Source organism: Ptychodera flava, chromosome 7 (assembly GCF_041260155.1).
Source record: "Ptychodera flava strain L36383 chromosome 7, AS_Pfla_20210202, whole genome shotgun sequence".
Taxonomy (NCBI): Eukaryota; Metazoa; Hemichordata; class Enteropneusta; family Ptychoderidae; genus Ptychodera; species Ptychodera flava.
Genome location: NC_091934.1, coordinates 10,258,346 through 10,280,437, shown reverse-complemented (window position 1 = coordinate 10,280,437; position 22,092 = coordinate 10,258,346). Strand labels below are relative to the sequence as shown.

The following is a 22,092-nucleotide window of genomic DNA, read 5'->3' as shown; positions in this document are numbered from 1 at the left end:
GCGTTGTTTTTGAAGAAAATAAGTGCACAAGTTGTTAACACGATTGGAACTAATTTGGGAATATTGAATTTAATTTTTTCAAATTTCTCAAAAGTGATAGGTGCCCTATAGATGAATGTCGCAATATTGCCAATTACTTATTAAAACAACCGTGTAATGTAAAAAGAAAAGCAGATGAGATTACATTTATAGATTGAATCGGCATTACTTCACCATCCAATAATCCCAAATTAGTTCCAATCGTGTTTGTTGTAAACATAAAGTACAGATAAAAAATCAAATTCAGCAGTTCAGTAAAATGTACTGTCGTGCCATTCAATTGGCTGTAATGATTTACCGTGTTTACAAACCGGTACAATTCCATTAGACTGTCACAGGGAAACTTTCAGTCACAAAGCTGACAACATATTACAAGAGGAAGTACACTATAGTAACAAAGGTGCAAAGAATCTTCTTTAAAACTCTTCAGCCGCCCTTTTCCAAGAACCCCGCCAGTATGTGTTGAGGCTTGATGCTGCAACTACAATAACATATGTGTGATGATTAACAAAACTTTTAGAAAGTGAAAAAAAAGTCATACTCTCGCAAAGTGGTAAATATGACATCGAAATACTAAACAAAAGGAAGATTACTTTAACAAGTAAATATAAATCCTTTGTACACACTACATACAATGTGCATGGACATGACGAGCTTATCAATGGCGTATTATTGTGTACGGATAGAGTGAATGTTCCGTTTCCATAGCAACCAACTGCTATTTTTGAGCAGATTTGGAGATAAAATATAAACTATGAAATTCAATGTTTTTCTTCCACGGTTTTTGCATTCATCAGAGATATCAAAATCATGATACACATGTTTCACAAGTGATGAGTGTCAGCATTTCTGGCTTCAATATACACCAATAATGTGGTAGTTTTGCCGAATATCACGACCTTTGCCATTTTGGGTTGATCTTGACTGGACGGGTGTATCACGGTAGCAGGATACTCTTACCAATTCGAGAAATATGCTGCCACTAACGTGACGAAGCTGTGATTCAAGATGATTCTATTGTTACTATCTTGAATGATACAGATTATTGGCTCAGGTTTGATGTCAAATTACAACACTTTGACTTGAATTGTTCCTTGTAACAGTTTTAAAGTATTCCATAGAATCGCGTAACACACACATAACAATGCTATATACCTATTCGGCTGAATACCAGAGTATTCTCCCAGGTCAGTGCAAAATGGCGCAATCTAGGTTGTGATATGAAAATGAGCAAATTATTTTTATGTTATGTATAAGCCACATAGGTTAAAACTATAAAATGTTAGAGGTACACAGTGTTGAAGTGTAAACGGTAGTTCACATGATATGATTTTTTTGATATTTTTATAAAAAGCTTCGAGGGTCGGTTTATTCTTTCTGAAGACAATTCAGCCTTGATTTTGGTTGTAATATAAAATTTTTAATAAGTACTGCTATTTTTATTTAGGTAATCGAAAGTTACCTCTACACCATTCATGAACCTAAAAAATGTCGCCACCCAGCGTCAATATAAAATGTAGTATTCCTTACGTTTACGAACTCTTTATCTCTGCCTGTCTGTGTTTCTGTGTTTCTGTGTCTCTCTCTCTCTCTCTCTCTCTCTCTCTCTCTCTCTCTCTCGCACACAGAGAAAATATTCGAATTTCGGTCTCTAGGGAATGCATTCAAAATGACATAAAATGATCGAAAGATATTTTGATGCAAAATGTCAGACAAATGCATTAAAATATATCTCTAAATGATTATCATAGGAAACTAAATCAGCAATTGAAAATCAATACACGTACTGGTGAAAGTGTAAATTAATAGATGTATTTTACACTTAGGGGTAAAAAATTGAAAATTGAAAATTCTTACTGATATGTTAAAGACATGAAAGGAAAACTGATCAGACTGTACGTGATTGTGCTTGAGAGACAATGTGGCATTGGAGATTAGCTTACACTGTGTTCAATACACACAGTTCGACAGTTCTTGTACACATTCAATTTGAAATGAACACCGTTTACACTTTGAATTTGTATATTCAAAATTCGCGATCAACCGAGCCACAGTTTAAATAACGATAACAGTTCCTCAATAACTTGTAAAGGAAATGACAATATTTTCATTTTCTTAGAAAGTAAAATACTACTCCACTTGATTAGCCAGAATTGCAATACTGAAATTTTAAACAAAAATTATGATAGAAGTGTCGCTACTGTGACTTTGTTCTGAAATGTAGGATGCAATCTCCATGGCAACTAATCTCTTCCCTGATTTCCAAATCCTAGGACCATTGCCAGAATTCTACTGCAGGGAAGATTTATTCAAAAATAATATCAACACATGGATGTCAAGTTGTCCTTGTGGGTAAAAAATGAACGTACGCAAGTTTTCCTTATCATACAATGTGGCATGTACACCTTGAGTAAATGAAATATACCCCCTAGATGTTTAGTGTGTACGATCGTTATCAGCTGTCAGGGTTTCATACAATTTGTCGATAGCTTAGAATCATTTCCTGACGAGTTGGCTGTCTTTTCTATACGAGGTAATTTTTTTCAATGGCAGCAGCTTAAAATGGAATTCATTGAATGTATGATCGATGAGATATTGTGTTTTAGTAAGTGTATTACGAGACTTCTCGAGATCTCCACGTTGACAGCGTGAATTGTTCGTGATTAGAGCCCACGCACGAATGCGCGCTGCTATTGTTGATGAGATCTGCGGCTTCCACAAACTAGCTGTAGTTCATGCGCTCAAAGCCGAGGCGATTGTGTTGAATTACACAAGCCCAGTTCCAGTCTGCGCTCAACCTTGTTGTATTTGCTCACATTTGAGTTCGTATACACAGCAAGTCACGTGTGTGGTTGGCTTGATGACGTTTGACTGCAGCCTTTTACAATCAGCGACGACCGAGCTCAGTTCAAGTGTAGCTGCCGAAATCAGTCAGCGCTCTCTTGCATACGTCGCCTTAAAAAAGTACCCACATTTCGAGATTGTAAAGTATTAACCTCAAATATGGCACAGTGGTTGAAGCAATTTAGTCGAACCAAAAAATTAGACACGGAAAATTTAAAGACGACGGAGTTATCGAGATGCTTGGGAGTGTTTGATCTGGCTTCGCTTGGAATCGGTAGTACGTTGGGAGCGGGGATCTACGTGTTGGCGGGTCAGGTTGCTAGGGATCAAGCAGGCCCAGCTGTAATCATATCGTTCTTAATTGCCGCCTTTGCGTCATTCTTATCGGGTGAGTAAATACAATACATTACAGAAATAGTGAAATCGTTTGATGTTACACTCATGATGTTACAATCTTTGTGGTGAGCGTTCCTTAAAAATCGATTTCCAACATAAAATAGCAGCAGTTGCTTGCGGTATCGTTGGAAAAATAATTGCTTGGACTTCGGAATTGTGCAGCGTGTGGCGGGTTTTCTCTGTGTCTGATACACAGGCTCGGTTGAAAAAGAATACATTATTTGTGAAGTGTTTAGGTCTTTCCTTAATTGCTTGAGAGAACTTCAAGTCGGCTTAGGCGGAATATAGAGAGGTTGAAAGCTAATTTTAAAAATGAAATACACACTCCTAAATTACACTATTTACTGTGACCGGTCGTGCGCCAAAATGTATTATCCTATAGTTTTGTTATTTCTTTAACAGTATACATTGCTCTCCTCATGGAAGACTCATTTGCATTTATATTTAAATCTTATAGCGTAATGAAGTGGCATTGAACTTTCTATGACGGGCATATATATTATACGCGTCAATTGCAATCATTAATATGTTTATTGAAGTTATACAGGGTTTCAATGAATGAATGATTGGCATGTAGCTCATCTTAATTGGCATCTCAATTGAAATTGAAACACTTTACAATATCGAGTGCCATATGGAACAGTCGTCGAATTCATTTAGTAATTCGTAGGCAAATTTAAGCTAGTACCCTCAGATTGTAAATTTAATGTACATTATTCTAAATCAAGAATTTGGCAAAACGATACTTTGATAAAACGTGGCCATGCTGATCATGTCTATGGAACCGTGATGTAGAGCAGTTTCGATGCTTCATGTTTACACACTTGCTGACTTTTACCCGACGATACGGATGAATTATCACAATTTGACGTCATCGTATTTACAGAGTGTCAACCATTCTATTTATACAAGGTCTGGGCAGTTTTGTCCGAAAAATATATTATTATTACTTCAAATATACATAATCAATAATTTCGCTCTTTGTCCTTGTTTGATCCTGACTAAACATGAAAAGACTTATTTTTCATTTTAAAAATAGTATAGGCTGGATTAAAAACAATTTACCAGGCCGACATAATTGGCTTGTTCTTAATTACTAGAAAAAAAAATCAATTACTGCGGGACGGTATTACCACACAGTGAATATTTAGTCATGGTGAACGTTTTTATTATCGGGAACGTGGCTTGGATAAAGCTTGAAAATTCTGTGAAAAATTTTACAAGTTTTCGTGACAAACATTTAATACATTTAACACTTTCATCAAATTTTGTGATTTTTTTCATATGCACAATAATTTCATTTGTTAACCTTTTTACTGATATATACAAATAAAAAGCGCTCCGAATATCAGAGACGTGTCGATTTGAAGCTTTGCCTATTCTATAAATATCGTTGTCAACGGTCATGATCAGATTTGCAATGACCATACACATGATGTCAGAGAGTACCAGGGATTTCTTTCAGTTCCAGCAAGACATCAATCACCGTGGCGGTAACTTTACGTTTGTCCTTATCATCAATGATGATACCATGACTCTGCGTTTAAAGGTATACAGTCACCTGTAATCTACGTATGCCCATATATGGTCAAAGGGGCGTTCCTTGGTATTCAGAATACCCATGTGAGGGTGCTGTTTTTAAAAAGCAGCCACCAGCTTAAAATCTGTGATCGGTTAGATTTTCTCTTTCCATGATAACTGTGGCAAAATTGGAACAGTTGACAGTATACCTTTAAAGGTATACAGTCACCTGTAATCTAAATATGCCCATATATGGTCAAAGGGGCGTTCCTTGGTATTCAAAATGCCCATGTGAGGGCGCTGTTTTTAAAAAGCGGCCACCAGCTTACAATCTGTGATTGGTTAGATTTTCTCTTTCCACGGTAACTGTGACAAAATCGGAACAGGTGACAGTATACCTTTAAGTTTCTATTCTAGACTATGTCAAGTCGATGCTTTAATTAAATCTATAAATTGGAGCATGATGTCTCTACCACACAATAGGGAAACGATCGGGCCCTATTGTTCTAATTAACTTGTTTTCGGGCATATACTTATTTTGTCTGTGTACCTGTTAAAGACATTTCACAGGCAAAACCTGTCGTAGAAATTTCACAGGCAACACAGAAACGCAATAGATCCATTACTATCGCAATTATCTCTACAGACAGAAAACATACCTTATTAATGTAATGCTGTCGATAATTCTTTAGATAACTTAGTACCGATAGTTTCATACTGGGGACATTATACATCATATTCTACTTGTCTTTAAGCTGACTTGCTATCTCAAAGATGTTAGGATATCTGCCTTGGACAATTTGATTATAGATGGAAAAGGTATTAACTCGCCTGACCATAAATCACCTCTCCTACCAGCTGCACATTTGATAGAATACAACGTGTCGACGAGATGTGAACGCATTCAATTAATCAACTTTCGGGTAAATTGACTTTCAGCAATGTCATGCAGAGAACAGCGACAAAGGAAATGTATTCTCCACAGGTTGCTTTCAGTACAGCAGATGCTCGTTTTTTAATCTTAGGCGGGCCTGGTGTTTTAATTATCTGCAGCGTTTGCAATTACGGAAATGGTCAACACAGGACACTGCTTGAACGTGTTATGCATAATTTAAGACATTTTAATCGGATCACTCCTCAAAGTTGATAAAGGGTTGGCAGTTGACTCGACAAACTTTCGAGGCAGCCTTTGATCAGAATTTGCCACAATCGTGAGAAAAAATGGAAATTTTAGGAGAATTTTTGGGCGTTCATTAAAAAATGCTACATAACACATTTACAACTACAATCTTTTCAATACGCGTCTTAAATTAATTCAGCCGATGGGGTCAAATGTAACCTACATTGTACAAGTAGGTTATTCAAACAATTTCAATATCGCACTCAAGCCAATGGCTCAGTAAATTGAACCATTTGAAAGAGAAGAAAAGAAGTTCAACACAACATGTGAATGTAAATGATAGATGATACATGCTATTTAACACTAAATCAATTTACTGCGGTACTTTTTTTAAATTACTGGATAAATAACAATTGATATACATAAAAATAAACCTGTTGTTTTAAATATATCAATAGATGATATTATGTAGGCAGGAGTTATTTTTAATTCGCTTATTCGTAGTATTAATGCATGATATCGCTTCAGTGTGGCTAGTTATAAAATAAAATAAACTGCGAGTAATTTTGATCACAAATAACTCAGATATCGCTTTTTCGCGGTACATCCTCGACGTAAAGGTAGTGTCATTTATCAAAAGCCAGTTTATCAGCCATGTTAAAGCACATTCATAATGTCCGGGTAATTTTTTACTTTACCATACACGATCTCTAATTCTAATTAGAACCGACTTGGTTCCCACTACATCATTACATTCTTATATTCCACAAAAATGTATTTCAGGTTTGTAGATTCATTCCGGGGAGTAATGCATTCTCCGTCCGTATTTTAATTTGCCGCATCGCCCCAGGGTAAGAATCAGCTAATAGCATCATCTAACAAAGCCCTTAGGGGATGAAATGTACTCCCCGAAGACGAACGAAGTACATCAGCGTTCCTTTCATCCGTGACGCATGCATGCTTCGATACATCGTGCACACAGCACAGTGAACGAAACAAATTTTATACAACCGAGAAAATATATGCCAAATCACTTCAGTGAGCTACGCTCGTGTTTTATGATAAAATACATAATTGTTTCACGCATTGCTAATATTTCGACATGCAGGATAAATAAATGTGAACATACATTAGGGTACACTCGATGATTCACCAGGTATTTGTATTTGGATGTACGCCCAATTACTGTATCCTACTACATTGACTTTCATATGGAAATTAAACATATCTTAGGATTGTTACAGAGGTCATTCACTTTGACGTCAGCTTTCATTGTGTGATTGTCAAGGTGTCGTTTACGCGTTTTTTTCGCCTACACACTTTTTTTACTTTTAGGTTAGTGAAGTCCAAAACTCGTAGAAAACCTGAAATAGCAATGATGCTGAGGTAGCAGTGATAGAGGGTATGATCGCGCACACTGTCCACATATACAGGTAATAATACGGTCTTTTAAGACCTTGAGCCAAAACTCTGTTTCTGTACCCCCGACGACCTCTCGTTGGCTATTCCTCGACGGGAGATAGTGAACTGCCCCATCATCATGAGAGAGAGAGAGAGAGAGAGAGAGAGAGAGAGAGAGAGAGATGCAGAATTGCTGCCATACTATAAGGCAGCACTTTCATTACCACACATGATTGTCCAGTTCTACACGCTTCTGTCGACTGATACAATATAAGAATCTTTCAAATAGACTTATTCGACCCAACTCTTTCATTTGGGTTCGATCCTTCCTTTAGGCGAAAGCGAGCACTTTACCAATCGAAACTACGATATCCAATCACACTTACATCGGTACGTCAAGCGAAACACAACACCGAAGAAGAAATTGAATCAGTCTGTATCGAGGAACACAGTTTACGAGATTTGTGAGAATGGACACCTGAACCCAGAGAGCCATATTGCTGTGATTAGTCCATGTAATCATTTATTCCAAAGCCAAACAAAACCACTCAGACATGCAAATTGTATATAGCTAAAACATTGCATTCAGTTCCTCCTTAGGCTATCGATCTATCAACGTCACCGTGAACACAGTGCCACGAAATAAAGTAAATTTGTATATAGTTGATGGAATAAATCCTTTAGATTTTCTTAGGCTGCATAGCTTGATGAATTTTCATACTGAGGACACAACGTCGTAAGTAGGGGGCCTTTTTTGAACTGTCGTACATGAACAGTTGATAGAATACATCGTATTAAAATATGACCTCTACATCGTGTGCCGCACGATGATATTACGCTGTCTTATCTATGGTAACGGGCGCCACTCAATTAACCTGCTTTGGGAACTGCTTGCTGCCCAAAACGTTACAATCGGTTTTGTTCATGCTGATATCATTTCACCTGCGACAAATTCATTTAAAGGACAACAAAGATCATCTTAAAACAGAGTGAATGTTGTCCTATATCATCACAAGCCAGACTAGTACCAACAAATGTTCACTAAATATGCATCTCACCAACTACAACAAAGATCTAACAAAAATGAATACGTCATGGGTAGCGTAAATACGTCACAGCGAACCCGGAGAGATTCGTCAGTGTAGCCTGAGAGAACCCATTTTCGTGTAGAATTGACTTGCTTTGCTTGGAGGAAATACACTATGCCATCCATCACCGTCTCATTCGGTTTTACCTAGATTTAACGGCACAACCCAAGCAGCTTTGTGTATTATGTTTTTCTCTTGTGTCTCGTAGTGGAATGAAGATGATGTCTCGAAGGACCATCAGCCAATCCATGGGCCGCCATTAGTTTGATGTTTTCAGCAATTTTATAGTTTGTGCAGCACGTCTAACTACGCAGTGTCTGCGTGCAACCATGTTTCGACGAATTTATATTCGGTCACGGAAAACGTAACGTTAACAATCAAATAACAATATTTAAACAAGCTGAGTTGATAATTCTGAAATTTCAATTGATTTCTCCCATCTGAAAAGATGGTGCGATTTACCGTGTTGAATACGGAATGCAAAAGAGGGTTTCTTCTGGATTTCGATTTAAAAAAACCAAGTCTACTAGGATTATTTTTACATGCTATGCCTGAAGCACACATATTAGCTGCTTGCGCAGTTGGTCATTTACCGTCAGTTAACGACTGCATCAAACGTCGCTGTGCAGTCTTCGTGATGCAGGCATTGAAAAAAATTCCTGGGGGCGATGCAGTTACAATTTAAAAGACTAATTCTCCAGGCTTCCATACACAAAAGAATTGCCTACTGAAAAAGTCAATGAACGAAAGGTGCTCTATCTAAATGCTACAAAGACCTCATCATCGCCCCCACGCGTGTCCAATACATAGGTGTGGGCCTACTTTACTATAGACTGAAACGTCTTTGTTCATAATCAGCCGAGTTTGAAAGCAAGTCTTCAGAGCGTATAAATGATAACCCTGCGGAGAATGCTATCTCATCAGTACGCGGTGTTGGTGGCACTTAAGCGATATTAGTTGTAACGCCAATTCGTCTGATGAAAACCTCTCAAGGACGTTCATAGAACAATTCAAAGTGTGTTTAACTCGGCCCTATTATCATGAGATAAAACAGAAAATGCATAGATTTTTCCATATGCGACTCAGAAGCTATATCCAGGAAAATGCTAAAAAAGAAAACAGTTTGCCATTTTAACCCTTTGAATGCCAAAGTCAATTTGTGTAACCAAGACAATAGTTTTTGTAGATCCACACTGTTTGCTTCAGATTTTATTCCAAAATTTTTATCACTGGTAAGTGATTTCAATTTGGTCCAAAATTCTCCAAACAATACAGGAAAATTTATGAAAATTTGTAAAACATTGCTCTTAAATTTCGGTGAAAAATATAACAGCACTTAAAGTGTTAACAAATTATGGTCACCGTAGTCTAGCCGTATTAACGACAGGAGTTTTTTATAAATATTGTACAGATATCAAACTACATAGATCAACATAAAGTTCGATAGTTTTTTTTATTTCCAAGTATAGTCGGAAATGAATTATTGGCGGTTACCTTGTACTTCGATTTCATTTCATGGTGACAATTTTATACCTCATTTAAGAGAGTTTTTGAATCAACATATGCTTCCATATTATAAAGTGGAGAGCATTCTACTCCGTGAAACCAGTATGGATCTGTACAACTACACCTATGTCAAACAATCCCGAAGGCTATTACGTTTGTTGGCGACTGGAATGTTTCACAGGTGTGAATATATGACATGTTTTGTAGTAGAATGTATTCGGTTTTCAGCAGCCATGACATTTTCCCTGGGGATACAAATTTTAATAGGATCCCTGTCGCCACCATGCTTCTTATCAGACGCCGCACACGTCAGTGTGATTGAACATTAATTATAAACAATATTTAGGCGACTGAAGACTTCCTAGGTCAATGCCAGTGGACTTGAACACCAGATGTAGTGATCAGAATAGTACAAACTTGTCACGTAAACATTCTCCACGAATGTGAAGTAAATCGTCATTTTGATAAGGATAGCCTTTAAAATTAATTTTAACAATTTATCAGCCTTGATGACGGTAAGAATATCCGGTCAGGCCTACATATCTTCCGGCGAAACATTGTACAGATCAGAATACATAGTATGACAAATTTAGATATTTCATGTAAAAATACTAAGAATATCAAATGAATGAATTGAATATATATATATATATATATATATATATATATATATATATATATATATATATATATATATATATATATATATACAATAAATATGAGATCACATCAAGTATGTTTGGTACCTATTACTCGAGTTTCACGCATACACGCGATCGTCAGATAGGTAGATTTTATTGTGTGAAATTTGCTTCAGGTGCTTACATATAAGTGTCAGGTTGGGTCAAACCATTTGGTGTTGTGGGTTGGATTGAAATTTGACAAGTAAAATTTGTTTTCGTGTCGGCACTTTGAGACCAACTCGGAACGCTTGTTTAAAAGGCTAGATTTATCTGCATTGATTATGAATAGCTTCTCTGTAAGGCAAAGGTTGCATTCTTTGACACATTTGAGTAACTACTTGCTTTTGATAGGATTGACCATGATATATTAAATGGTTTGTCCTGAGATTTCAAGTGACAGACATATTTTGACAATTCTGTGCTGTTGGCGTACGCCTTACTTCGAAAAGATTGGACATGATTTGCATAGCGTGTTTTAAATGTGTTGTCAGTTAGACCGATGTAATGTTTCGCCTCATTGGCATCGCTTGTAACAGTAGCTTTATAGATTATGGATTTAGACTGGCAAGCCCCCTGGAGTGGGCAATTGGTCTTGATGATATCATTATTGATATCATTATGCATTCAAGGAAATCACTCCTATTTGATGACTCTGTACCATGGATGAAACGTGATAGCACCAATTTGTATGACGTTACAATGGGAAGTTATGACGGAGCTGAGGTATGTGAACTGGTGGGGCTTTATATTCTCAACATACTTGCTTCATCCTTCGATAAAAACAATATTGGTCTATATAGAGATGACGGCCTGGGTGTAATCAAGAACGCCACTGGCAGAAAAGCAGACAGAATGAAAAAGGACTTATCAAAGACGTTCAATGACCTCGGCCTGAAAGTAACCATCGATGTAAACAGAAGTATCGTGAACTTCCTTGACATAACTCTAAACTTGAGCAACGGCCAATACTACCCATACAGAAAACCTAACGACAACACGATATATGTCAATAAGAAATCCAACCACCCTCCCTCCATAATAAAACACATCCCCGATACAGTTGGAAAGCGCATCTCCTCCATATCCAGCGATGAGAGTCTGTTCAACAAGGCATGCAGTGATATTTACAGTGAAGCACTTAAGGCCAGTGGGTACGATGACCAGCTAAATTACACACGTGTTGACAAGCCGGTAAAGAAAACAAGGAGCAGACAGCGTAGAATTACATGGTACAACCCACCCTACAGTAAGAGTGTGAAAACCAACGTCGGAAAGGAATTCTTCCGTCTCCTTGAGAAACATTTCCCAAAGGATTGTAAATTACATAAAGTTCTTAACAGAAATACACTTAAATTAAGCTACAGCTGCATGCACAACATGGGCAGCATTATAAATCACACAACAAACGGGTCACCCAGCGCAATGATAGAAAACCCACTGATGTATGTAAGTGCCGCATCAAGACCAATTGCCCACTCCAGGGGGCTTGCCAGTCTAAATCCATAATCTATAAAGCTACTGTTACAAGCGATGCCAATGAGGCGAAACATTACATCGGTCTAACTGACAACACATTTAAAACACGCTATGCAAATCATGTCCAATCTTTTCGAAGTAAGGCGTACGCCAACAGCACAGAATTGTCAAATATGTCTGTCACTTGAAATCTCAGGACAAACCATTTAATATATCATGGTCAATCCTATCAAAAGCAAGTAGTTACTCAAATGTGTCAAAGAAATGCAACCTTTGCCTTACAGAGAAGCTATTCATAATCAATGCAGATAAATCTAGCCTTTTAAACAAGCGTTCCGAGTTGGTCTCAAAGTGCCGACACGAAAACAAATTTTACTTGTCAAATTTCAATCCAACCCACAACACCAAATGGTTTGACCCAACCTGACACTTATATGTAAGCACCTGAAGCAAATTTCACACAATAAAATCTACCTATCTGACGATCGCGTGTATGCGTGAAACTCGAGTAATAGGTACCAAACATACTTGATGTGATCTCATATTTATTGTAATATTGCTCTGCATCCCTGCATCGAGCACTTTACCCCTCTGAGAAGATACAAACAAGTTTTGGTATATATATATATATATATATATATATATATATATATATATATATATATATATATATATATATATATATATATATATATATATATATATATATATATTTGAAATTTACTGGAGTATCGGCATGCAATGACAAGTTTATAACGTTTGTTAGTTTCCAAACCAAATCTGGCCACCGTTAACAAACGTAATTAAATTGTCAGCGCATACTGACATTCAAGCATATTTGTCTTAAAGAATCTCATAACATAGCCGTTATTCACGAGACCAGCCAATTATATCAGTTTGTTCTGTCCCCACTCATTATTCACTATTGATATTCAGAAATACACTCATTTACATATTCATCTCGGCCCAGCGCATGCTTCCTGTAGTGTATTCGTTTACTCGACCAATAGTGGTATCTGGCCCGTTGTACTCCACGAAACTGACCAGTAGCTACATTTACCTCTAACACCATATTCAGATCTCTGAAATCAACGATCGCTGAAGAGAAATAAATGACACACAATAGCATATGCGGGACTTCCTCAAAATATTTGGATATTTCATATCCTATTCAAGGGATACAGTTGTCGGAACTGCGCTCAAAGATCGTATGGGACCCATACGACCAATGTAAACACTGTATCCAAGGTACAATGGTGATTGATGCGAGTTAAATTATGACTGTCATAATCTACATCGTATAATTTAAGTGTTGCAGCTATGGTGATGAGGTGCATCTAGATATCGTGCACGAAATAAATGTTTGTAAACAAGAAACTCGCGCAGGCGTAGTTCTGACGACTGTTTCGCTTTAAGTATCAACGTCATTAGATAAGTAAATCTGTGACCCGTGTATCAACGCACACAGAGATTCAGGTATATCTTCTAAAGGTTCTGAACTATCCTGTACAGCTGTGGTGGAAATGCTAATCATATACATCAATTTAATATCTGAAGTAAAGTAAGTGAGGTATCATTAATTTTTTTACATCACGTTAAATCATAAAATTAGATAACGACGATAAATGTAAAAACTAAGATTCTGTATTACCATAATGTGAAAGTTAAATAATTAAGAATACAATAAGGCTGCGTGTGGAATTTCTTTGTGACTTCAGAAAGTACTCCGAAATCTAATCATTGGAAATTCGATCACTAGATTATCGTGTTTCAGTGTCTTCAACCAGATTTCGCATTGTGATCAAAATTAACCACAATCGACGATTATGCACCTTACCGTCTGTTTGGCGTTTGTAAAAAGTAAAATACACGTTTGCATGAGTCGGTCTTCACCTCTACAAACAGACATGCCGAGGAAAATCTACAAACTCGATTCAAACAATGAAATGAGGAGAAATAATGTTGACTGAAAAATATTGGCGAGAAATTTCTTTAATTCCGTTTTGTACTGATCACATTTGTCAGTCATGATAATGCACAATAAATCAGATTTATTACTCAATGTTACCGTATTGCTGCAAAGTAACCGATATCACACAGACATAATGAAGTATCGTCCTTTGATAGGATAATATAATGCGTGCGAGTACGTACAGTAGATATGTCATGGCCGCCAGATCCCTGCTAAATATTTTGTTTCAATGTGGATGACTTCTTTCAGAGCAGAGAGACTGCTGAATATGATACCATGGGCGCTCCTTCTTTCCAAAATAAAGAATTATGAGCATTATCTATGCAGATACTGCTTAACTCTGCTTTCTACTAAATGGTAGTGCTTTGTGTGATATTTGTCATTTGTGTCCAGCCAAATGGATTTGTACAAAACAGCACCAGTCTGCCATACTTGAAGACTTCCCCTTTTAGTTTTCCACGGTGGCGATTTCTCATCAATCTTCACCTCAATTTGTTTCCATGGCAACGAATGGTAAAGCTTGCGCACACTGTTAAGCCGCGGCGGCATTGCCGTCCACGATTGCCATGGTAACAAAATCCCGATGATCCGACAGCGCATGCATTTTACGGCAATCGAAAAGGAGTGTACAATATTGAAGAAAATCACAGTGACCTGAAAGGGAAAGGAAGGGAACGGGGTTAAATCTAAATGGACTTTTCTGAGACAGAGGACATGATTTATCGCCATACAGCTGAAAATCCCCTCCGCGCACTTATTACTCTCTAAAATAATGTCACCCTACATTCTGAAGATTAATGACAGATACACCATTAAGTTTAATTTTAGAAACGTAAAGCCGGCACAGTTCTTACGTAATGAGGCAAACTGATTCATGGCATTTCGGAGCCTCTATTAAATCAAACAAAATGAGTGAGTGTCATGTTCTCTGTATCTACATTATATCTTTGAATATCGTCGAGGAGTTTCATTCAAACCTGTTGTCGACGATGAGACAAGATATCTAATACGCTAACCTTGGTTGATTTTCTCATCATTTCGACACACATCTTGTGGCCAGATAACGGAATATTGGTTTTCATTGTGAATTTGATTAAATATGTAGATACAGAGCACTCCAATTTGACATAATCGTCCCAAATTATTGTTTATAACATAGACCTTTTGGTCAATGCTTGCAATTAGCTTCTCGAAATATGTCAATCGAAAAAATGTACACTAAAGGACTTGGTCACGTTTCTGAATTATGAAGTTATTAATATTTCGACGTCGAAATAAATGACTCGAAGAAATCGACTTACGAATAGGATCTAGATTACGGCCATATTCGCCTAATGTATTATGCAGGCTTTGATAAAATGGAGCTACCTACCTCAATACATATTATTGAAAGCACTGCCGGTGATTTGATATGCGCTATCATTTTGCCAATACTGTCCAGGAGTGCTGTTCCTGGCAGTAATTTTTATCTTGTTATGCTAATCTGTTGTCATCTCCATTGCCAGGGCAAGGGTATATAGTCGAAGCGATCGGATGCCTCTGAAAGACTCCAAAGAGTCGGGATATCAAAACTGCACAGACAGTTTTGAGTTTGCTAGAATGTGCACCCGGAAGAACAATGATGGTGCGATTGGGCAGGAACTCAGGATTTTGTGGTTCAAGGTGACACCTTACAACGGGAAAACCGAATCTTTGAAAAGTTATGTGGGAATGGAGTCCGTTTTTACAGCAGTCAATCGTAGTTTTGTCGAAGAGTCGCAGCTGTATAAGGACTGTAGAATGTGATATATTAGTTTCTTTGCCAGTGGAATGGAATAAATCAACGATAATTTGATGTCTAAACCAAATTTACCGTTCCTTCGACTATGCCAATTTATTCATTCCCTTCGGCAGTTTTAAATTCGTAACAGCTTATTTGAATTGCCGTTGCAAATTATAGCACATACGCTAGCAATTTCACAATCAGCCATTGCAAAAGTAATTGCCTAGCGTATTGGGTTCGACGCCTGTGAATCTATTCGTGAATATTGAGTCGTTTTGACTCCGCGAAAATAGGCAGGTGAAGTCATTATGTCCCAGTGGAAATAATTAGCTGAGAATCGAACTGCAGACTACCTCTTTTTTCAGTTTTATTTAACACCTCGTCTGTCGAGGTTGGGCATTTAGCCAAATTTTACGTCACGAGCTGAGGTTTTTGCATTAGTCTGGCGACGTCGATGTAGATATTGACAAAGTCAATGTCTTAGAATTAAGAAGTGTGAACATTCAATTGATGCATGTGAACGTGACGTGACAGTCCAATCAACTGTCGTAAGTTTACCATGCATAGAAAGACACGATCAGAGGCACTTGTATCTAAATATTTAAAATATCTATCCGTCCTAGATAGGACAGTAATTGTTCATAGGCTATCATTATAGTAAACGGTTTGTTACGAAAAGTATAGCCATGGATGAAGACTTGATTCAAGACTGCTGTTTCAATCGCTTATAAACCATTCTTGTTTATATCTACGCTGGGATACTGCTCAGTTAGGCTAGAAATAGCTGGCCGATAAAACTAATAGTATGGCATTAAAGCTCACGGTACGCTCTCCGCTGTGTAGCGTTTGCTAGAGCTGAACTGTCACCAATCGTTCTGAAAAAATACACGAAATGCAAACACAAACAAATGAGAATTTGTTTTGAAATAATTTTACTGTGTAAACTTCATTGGCCAAGTCAACCATTACAGAATAGAATTAACGTGCACAAGAGAACCAGGAACCTTTACATTTTATGATGTCCTACCTTTTTACCTGAAATGCAATAATGATACCCCTGATAAAGCTGGTTCAACAAAATTCTTTAAGTCATATTCAAGTTAATCTCATTCTTTAAATACATAAGTGCTTTTGAAAACGCTCTAAAATACATGTTTCCCTTACTAATTACCAGCACGAATGAAATCCTTACACTCGATGACTAATATTTTGTTTCTAACCCCATGTCTCTTTGAGTGAAAACCATGTCTATGTAAATATGTCACAACGATTTGAAACGCACGGAAATATACAGTGTGTAGTAAGAACATCTGGGTGCAATGATCCTATTACGTGAAAAGATAATCTATACCATTCCGCATCAGTAACTGTAAGTAGCGTTCAGAGAAAAAAAATTGGCAATTTAATCGGTTTGTACGATACTAGTGCATCATGGGTTGTCTCCATTTCCGTCTTGAATAGTGCATGCGGAAATCGAATATTAAATCATTCAAGTTCCTTTCAGAACAATGTATCCGTAATCAATGCTCGGTAGATGCTTTGAAAGACACGATTATGTTTCCTTGGAAACAGCATGAATCAAGAAGTACAAGCGTTCAAGTGAAATCGAGCGACTCTGCCGGGGGCAGTTTTTAATTCACGTACACGTCGTTTACACTTGACGGACGTAGAGTTTAAATTTACAAAAGCTAATCTTTAGAAAATGTAAAATCAATCAACTCAGTTTCCAAAGTTATCTTCCTGTTATTATCTAATAAGTTATCAATTATGAAGTCGCATTATGTACCAAATGTAATTTGTTCGTAGTGACAATTTCTGTCACATACGATCCGTAAGTTTTACAGGTAATAATGGGTACAAATGTGCCTTCCTGTCGAAGTTAACAAAATATATTTTACGAGAAGAGATTACATCGACCAAAACGCCAGTAAAGGGATTATGTGATTCACACTAATGTTTCCGCAAGACGCAACCGCTGATGAAAAATATGAGATTAGCTAACTCCCAGACGTATCCGTGATTTCTGTTGACGATCATAGTAAAACCATATACAAGAATCAAAATGGATACTTCACGTTGCCTTTAAAGCAAGTTCATCTGCACCCCGCCTTTTTGAGGCATTTTAATTTATTTCCACGAAACGATTGAACCATAACTGAACGTGTTTTCATGGGTACTTTGTTAAAATTTATATGTGAACCTAACGTAGCGCCAGTTTCATAATTCCATATCTCTGCACTCGCGCCATACCGACTGAACAAATTATCGCCTATCGTTCTCACACTCGATTAGTTGAATTCAAAAATGAGAAATAATGTCGCAGAATAATTTAACCACAGCATGAAGTAACAATTCTTCACATCAAAGAGATACAAAGATACCTTATCTTTTATTGCACGTCATTCTTCATGTTTATCATTTGCAAAGTCTGTAGCTTCTGCCTCTTATTCGTTGATATATCCGAATATGATTGTCAGTCTGACATTCACATCGCTTAATAAACAATATTTCATCCTAAAGTCGTTTATACCTTAGACTCTCGTTGCATTATTATCAGCGTCACTTGTTTATTGTCATGTTATTGCCCAGAAAGGTCAGAATCTGCAATAAGAATTATCACCGACCACAGTATTTCAAATATACCAAGGTGCCAATAACTTGAGAATAAATAAGTGGACACGTTATTTAATGTATGATATGTTATTTAATACATGAACTGTTATGTGAGAATAATCCATTAAAAAGAAGTGTAAGTACGAACGTAGGACTGAATGTCTATTTATGCATAGGTAGGTAGGTAGGTAGGTAGGTAGGTAAGCAGGTAGAAGATATTAATATTAGGAAAATGTAAAATACATTTTTTGTTCACACATGACAGCTGAGTTAATGACAAAGTGGTATTAGAAAGGAGTAGTAGATAGATGGATTGATGAAGTCCTGGATGGATGGAGAAGTGAATTAAAACAAGAAGGGCATGTAGACAATAATCAGACTGCCAGGTGTACGGAAATACCGCCTCGAAAGGGGAAAGAATGCATATTAGCTTGAAGTTTGATTATGCATAAATAGGCACTAGCTGGAAGGACGGAACGGCGGACTGATAAAAGTAGTGATCGATAACAGGTGGTTTAAAGGAGAGACTGATAAAACACCATTTGGGTACCCTGATATGTTTGAATTGGTCGGTTGTTGTCATAACAACGGAAATCTGGACAGCTTGGGCTGATTTATATAAATTGAAACATACAGGGAAGATATATGTCTTAAATGCATGTCAGTTTCAGGTCCGATTCTAAGCTTTCGAACAGACAATGCGCCTCTTCGGTAAGCAAGTCTATAAATCATGAACTCTCTTTCCTCTCATATAATCTGAATCCTCCTATCTCCGTCTGTAGTGATAGGATGCCTCTCTAGTATAACTGTTCAGACTCCTACACTAATATTATTATACTTATTTGGTCTACAACATGTTGGGGCTCATTTTGAAGCTCATGGATAAAATACAAATTTTCACAGGCTTGTTTTGTGAAAATCAAAAATTTATTTTTTTCTCACTGAGGTGACGTAGGATAGGCCGCCATTTTGAATTTAATGTGTGAGAAAAATCGGGAATTTTGTTTCTCTGGTACAAAATTTTACATCGTGACACTTGATTTTTTTATTTTTTTTTAATTTCGAAAGGTAATGGTTTTAAGCGGTCATACAGAAAGCTTGAGCAAAAATATACTTACCGTGACTTAAACGCTAGTTCCGTATCTCGACTAATTGAGACCTTCAGTTTTTATGTGGAGCGATGTCAAAAGTTCAATTTAGGATAAAAAACGTAATCCTTTTAGTTTGTTGGTGGCGGGGGTGATTTAAAAAAGCTTCTATCCGACAAGCCGATTTAGGGTAAAATTGCCGGGTGAATAAATATTTTGAAAAGACAGTACAGCAGAAATGCCCACTTTCATGTTGAAGCCAGTTGACGAAATGTTTTAATATGTGCTACACCGCCCCTGCCATGGTTAGCGTGAACAATTTATAAGGCCAAAAAAGATCGTTTCTGGTCACCGCCTACATCATTTCAGAACCTGCGTGTTATGTCTTTAAGGGGGTTACATACTCATCAGTATAGCTATCCCTGAAAATGCTGAAAAGAAAACGGAAGTATTATGCAGTCAGTGATAAAAGACAATAACTTTGGCATCAATAGTGCCAAACCAGCATTGTTAGGAATTTAAAGAAAGGAAAAAGAGAAAAAAGAAAACCGCGTCGCCGCATCACTTTTTCTGAATGTCAAGGACCAGAAACAACTTATTGTTTCGCCTAATGGTATTTTGCTACATTTCTGGTGTACATGCAGTCCGCCTGGATGGAGCTGTGTACAGTTGCTACTAACATCAGGACAGAGCTCTTGTCTTTAATACCTCTGAAAGGAGAAACCTGGACTTTGTTGTTGCTGTTCTTACTCATTCATTGATAATCTTCAAGTTTGTTGTTAGAATTTATGTATTTGGATTGGATGAAACACAAAATGAAGACAGTTGTGCCATGTTACGATAGATGCCATTCCTTTAATCGAAGAGCCAATGAAAAGTTTTGTGCATGTACACTGGCCATCAAGGTAGGAAACACTATGGAACGCAGGCAGCAGGGTTAACAATACACCCACGACTAATTTTGAATCAAGTTATGTACAAGTATATGTATACGCGAAATAACATTTCCACACTGCGTAAATAATATGTTATCAGCTCATCGCGGTACATTAAACGGTACAAAGGGAAAATTGTGAAGCGAATCCGAAACTCAGGTTTGAGTTGAACACGATCGGAATAACCGCACTGCATTTTTTTGTCATCGCTCGTCGGCTTCAACAAAAATTCATAGTTTGTAGACGATAGCCAAGTACATTGTATTATACTGCCTTAGGCTAGACAGCCTTTTCGATGCAAATTCGAAAATTACATTGTAAAATTAGATTTCAGAGGTCAGTAGCTCACAAGGAAGTGCGAGTTCACTTTTACATTTCAACACTTGCTACCTGTCACAGGATGAATGTGTTTTCCCTGGAGACAATTCATGCTAAGAGAAGGCATGTCGATAACTGTTGAAAGACAAGGCAAGCTGTTCTGAATTATGAATAGGGCTTGATAAAGTGCAGATTATACAACCTCAAAAACTAGCAGCCTATTGAATATGTACTTCTTATCAACTCAGCAAAATTGAATTGAATTCAGCAGTACAGCGTTCATGTACTGAATTAGTCGTCGGCTTATATACAGTATGTGAGTAAAATTACTGGTCAATGATAAACAGAACAAATTCGTGGATGCTTCCATCCGAAAAGGGAAATAGAAAAGAAATCAGGAAAACTAAATCCCCTCTATGGCACTACACTGGCAAACATGAATTCATTTTTGTTCGGAGCTGCATCGCCCCGGGAAGAGTGTTTTTAACATCTTAGCATGAAAACAAGCCTGATTCAATTACATGCGTTTTTGATATTTAGATGAGTAAAATCGTACCAATGAAATAGGACGTTTCGCGATTAACTGTAAATACTGCTCAAAACTCGTACATGTAAAACCTTTTAGATTTTGTACTGTGAGCAGGTCAACATTACAAGCAATACTATCATTTTGACTGAGAACTCCTTCAAGTCATTTTGCTGAAGTACAAGGTTTCAGTTGATATTGGTTCTTTAAAACACAAATCTAGAGCGAGTCAACACACGCTCCCCACCATACATGCAAACGACTCGACAACAGTAGAACGGATTGTATTGGGCGTCCTTCATTCCCTATGAAGTATTCAATACCAGAACGCAGTAATTACACCGTGCCGTCCTCGCCTAAACAATAAGATGATAGGGTCAATGCCTTGAAACATCCAGATTTTGAGAGAGCCTAGACTCACGCTGCTCGTTTTCTTTTTAATGTCAACCGACAAAATAGTGTTTTTAATTGAAAAGAACAACTCCGAGGTACAATAAAGTCATTGTTAAATTGTCATTAACATTGAAAAATCCTAGAACTGCTTGATAAGCTCTCACTGTAGATTGATCATCTCTGCGTGCTAAAAATTTGAAAACACATTTCGACGCATGCGTAAAGGGGTATTTCACTAACTTCAGCTTATCTCCTACATTACCTTTTGCACGGTGACCTTAATGCATTAGGATATTGGCTCTCAACAACATACATTGGCTCTAATTTACATACAAAGGCCCGTATTATGCTGTTACTTTCTAATCAAGATTTACAGGAAAGAAGTTAAATTTTATTTTTATCAACGTCATG

The 22,092-nt window shown here is 37.2% G+C and overlaps 1 protein-coding gene across 1 annotated transcript in view; it reads left to right on the top strand.

Moving 5' to 3' along the window:
• Nucleotides 1-2,898: 2,898 nt before the first annotated feature.
• LOC139136750 (high affinity cationic amino acid transporter 1-like) overlaps nucleotides 2,899-22,092 on the top strand; it is a 34,272-nt gene continuing 15,078 nt past the window's right edge. Inside the window, 1 exon segment of the mRNA XM_070704565.1 lies at nucleotides 2,899-3,271. Within this exon segment, the coding sequence (XP_070560666.1) occupies nucleotides 3,043-3,271 (229 nt within the window). The 5' untranslated portion in view covers nucleotides 2,899-3,042.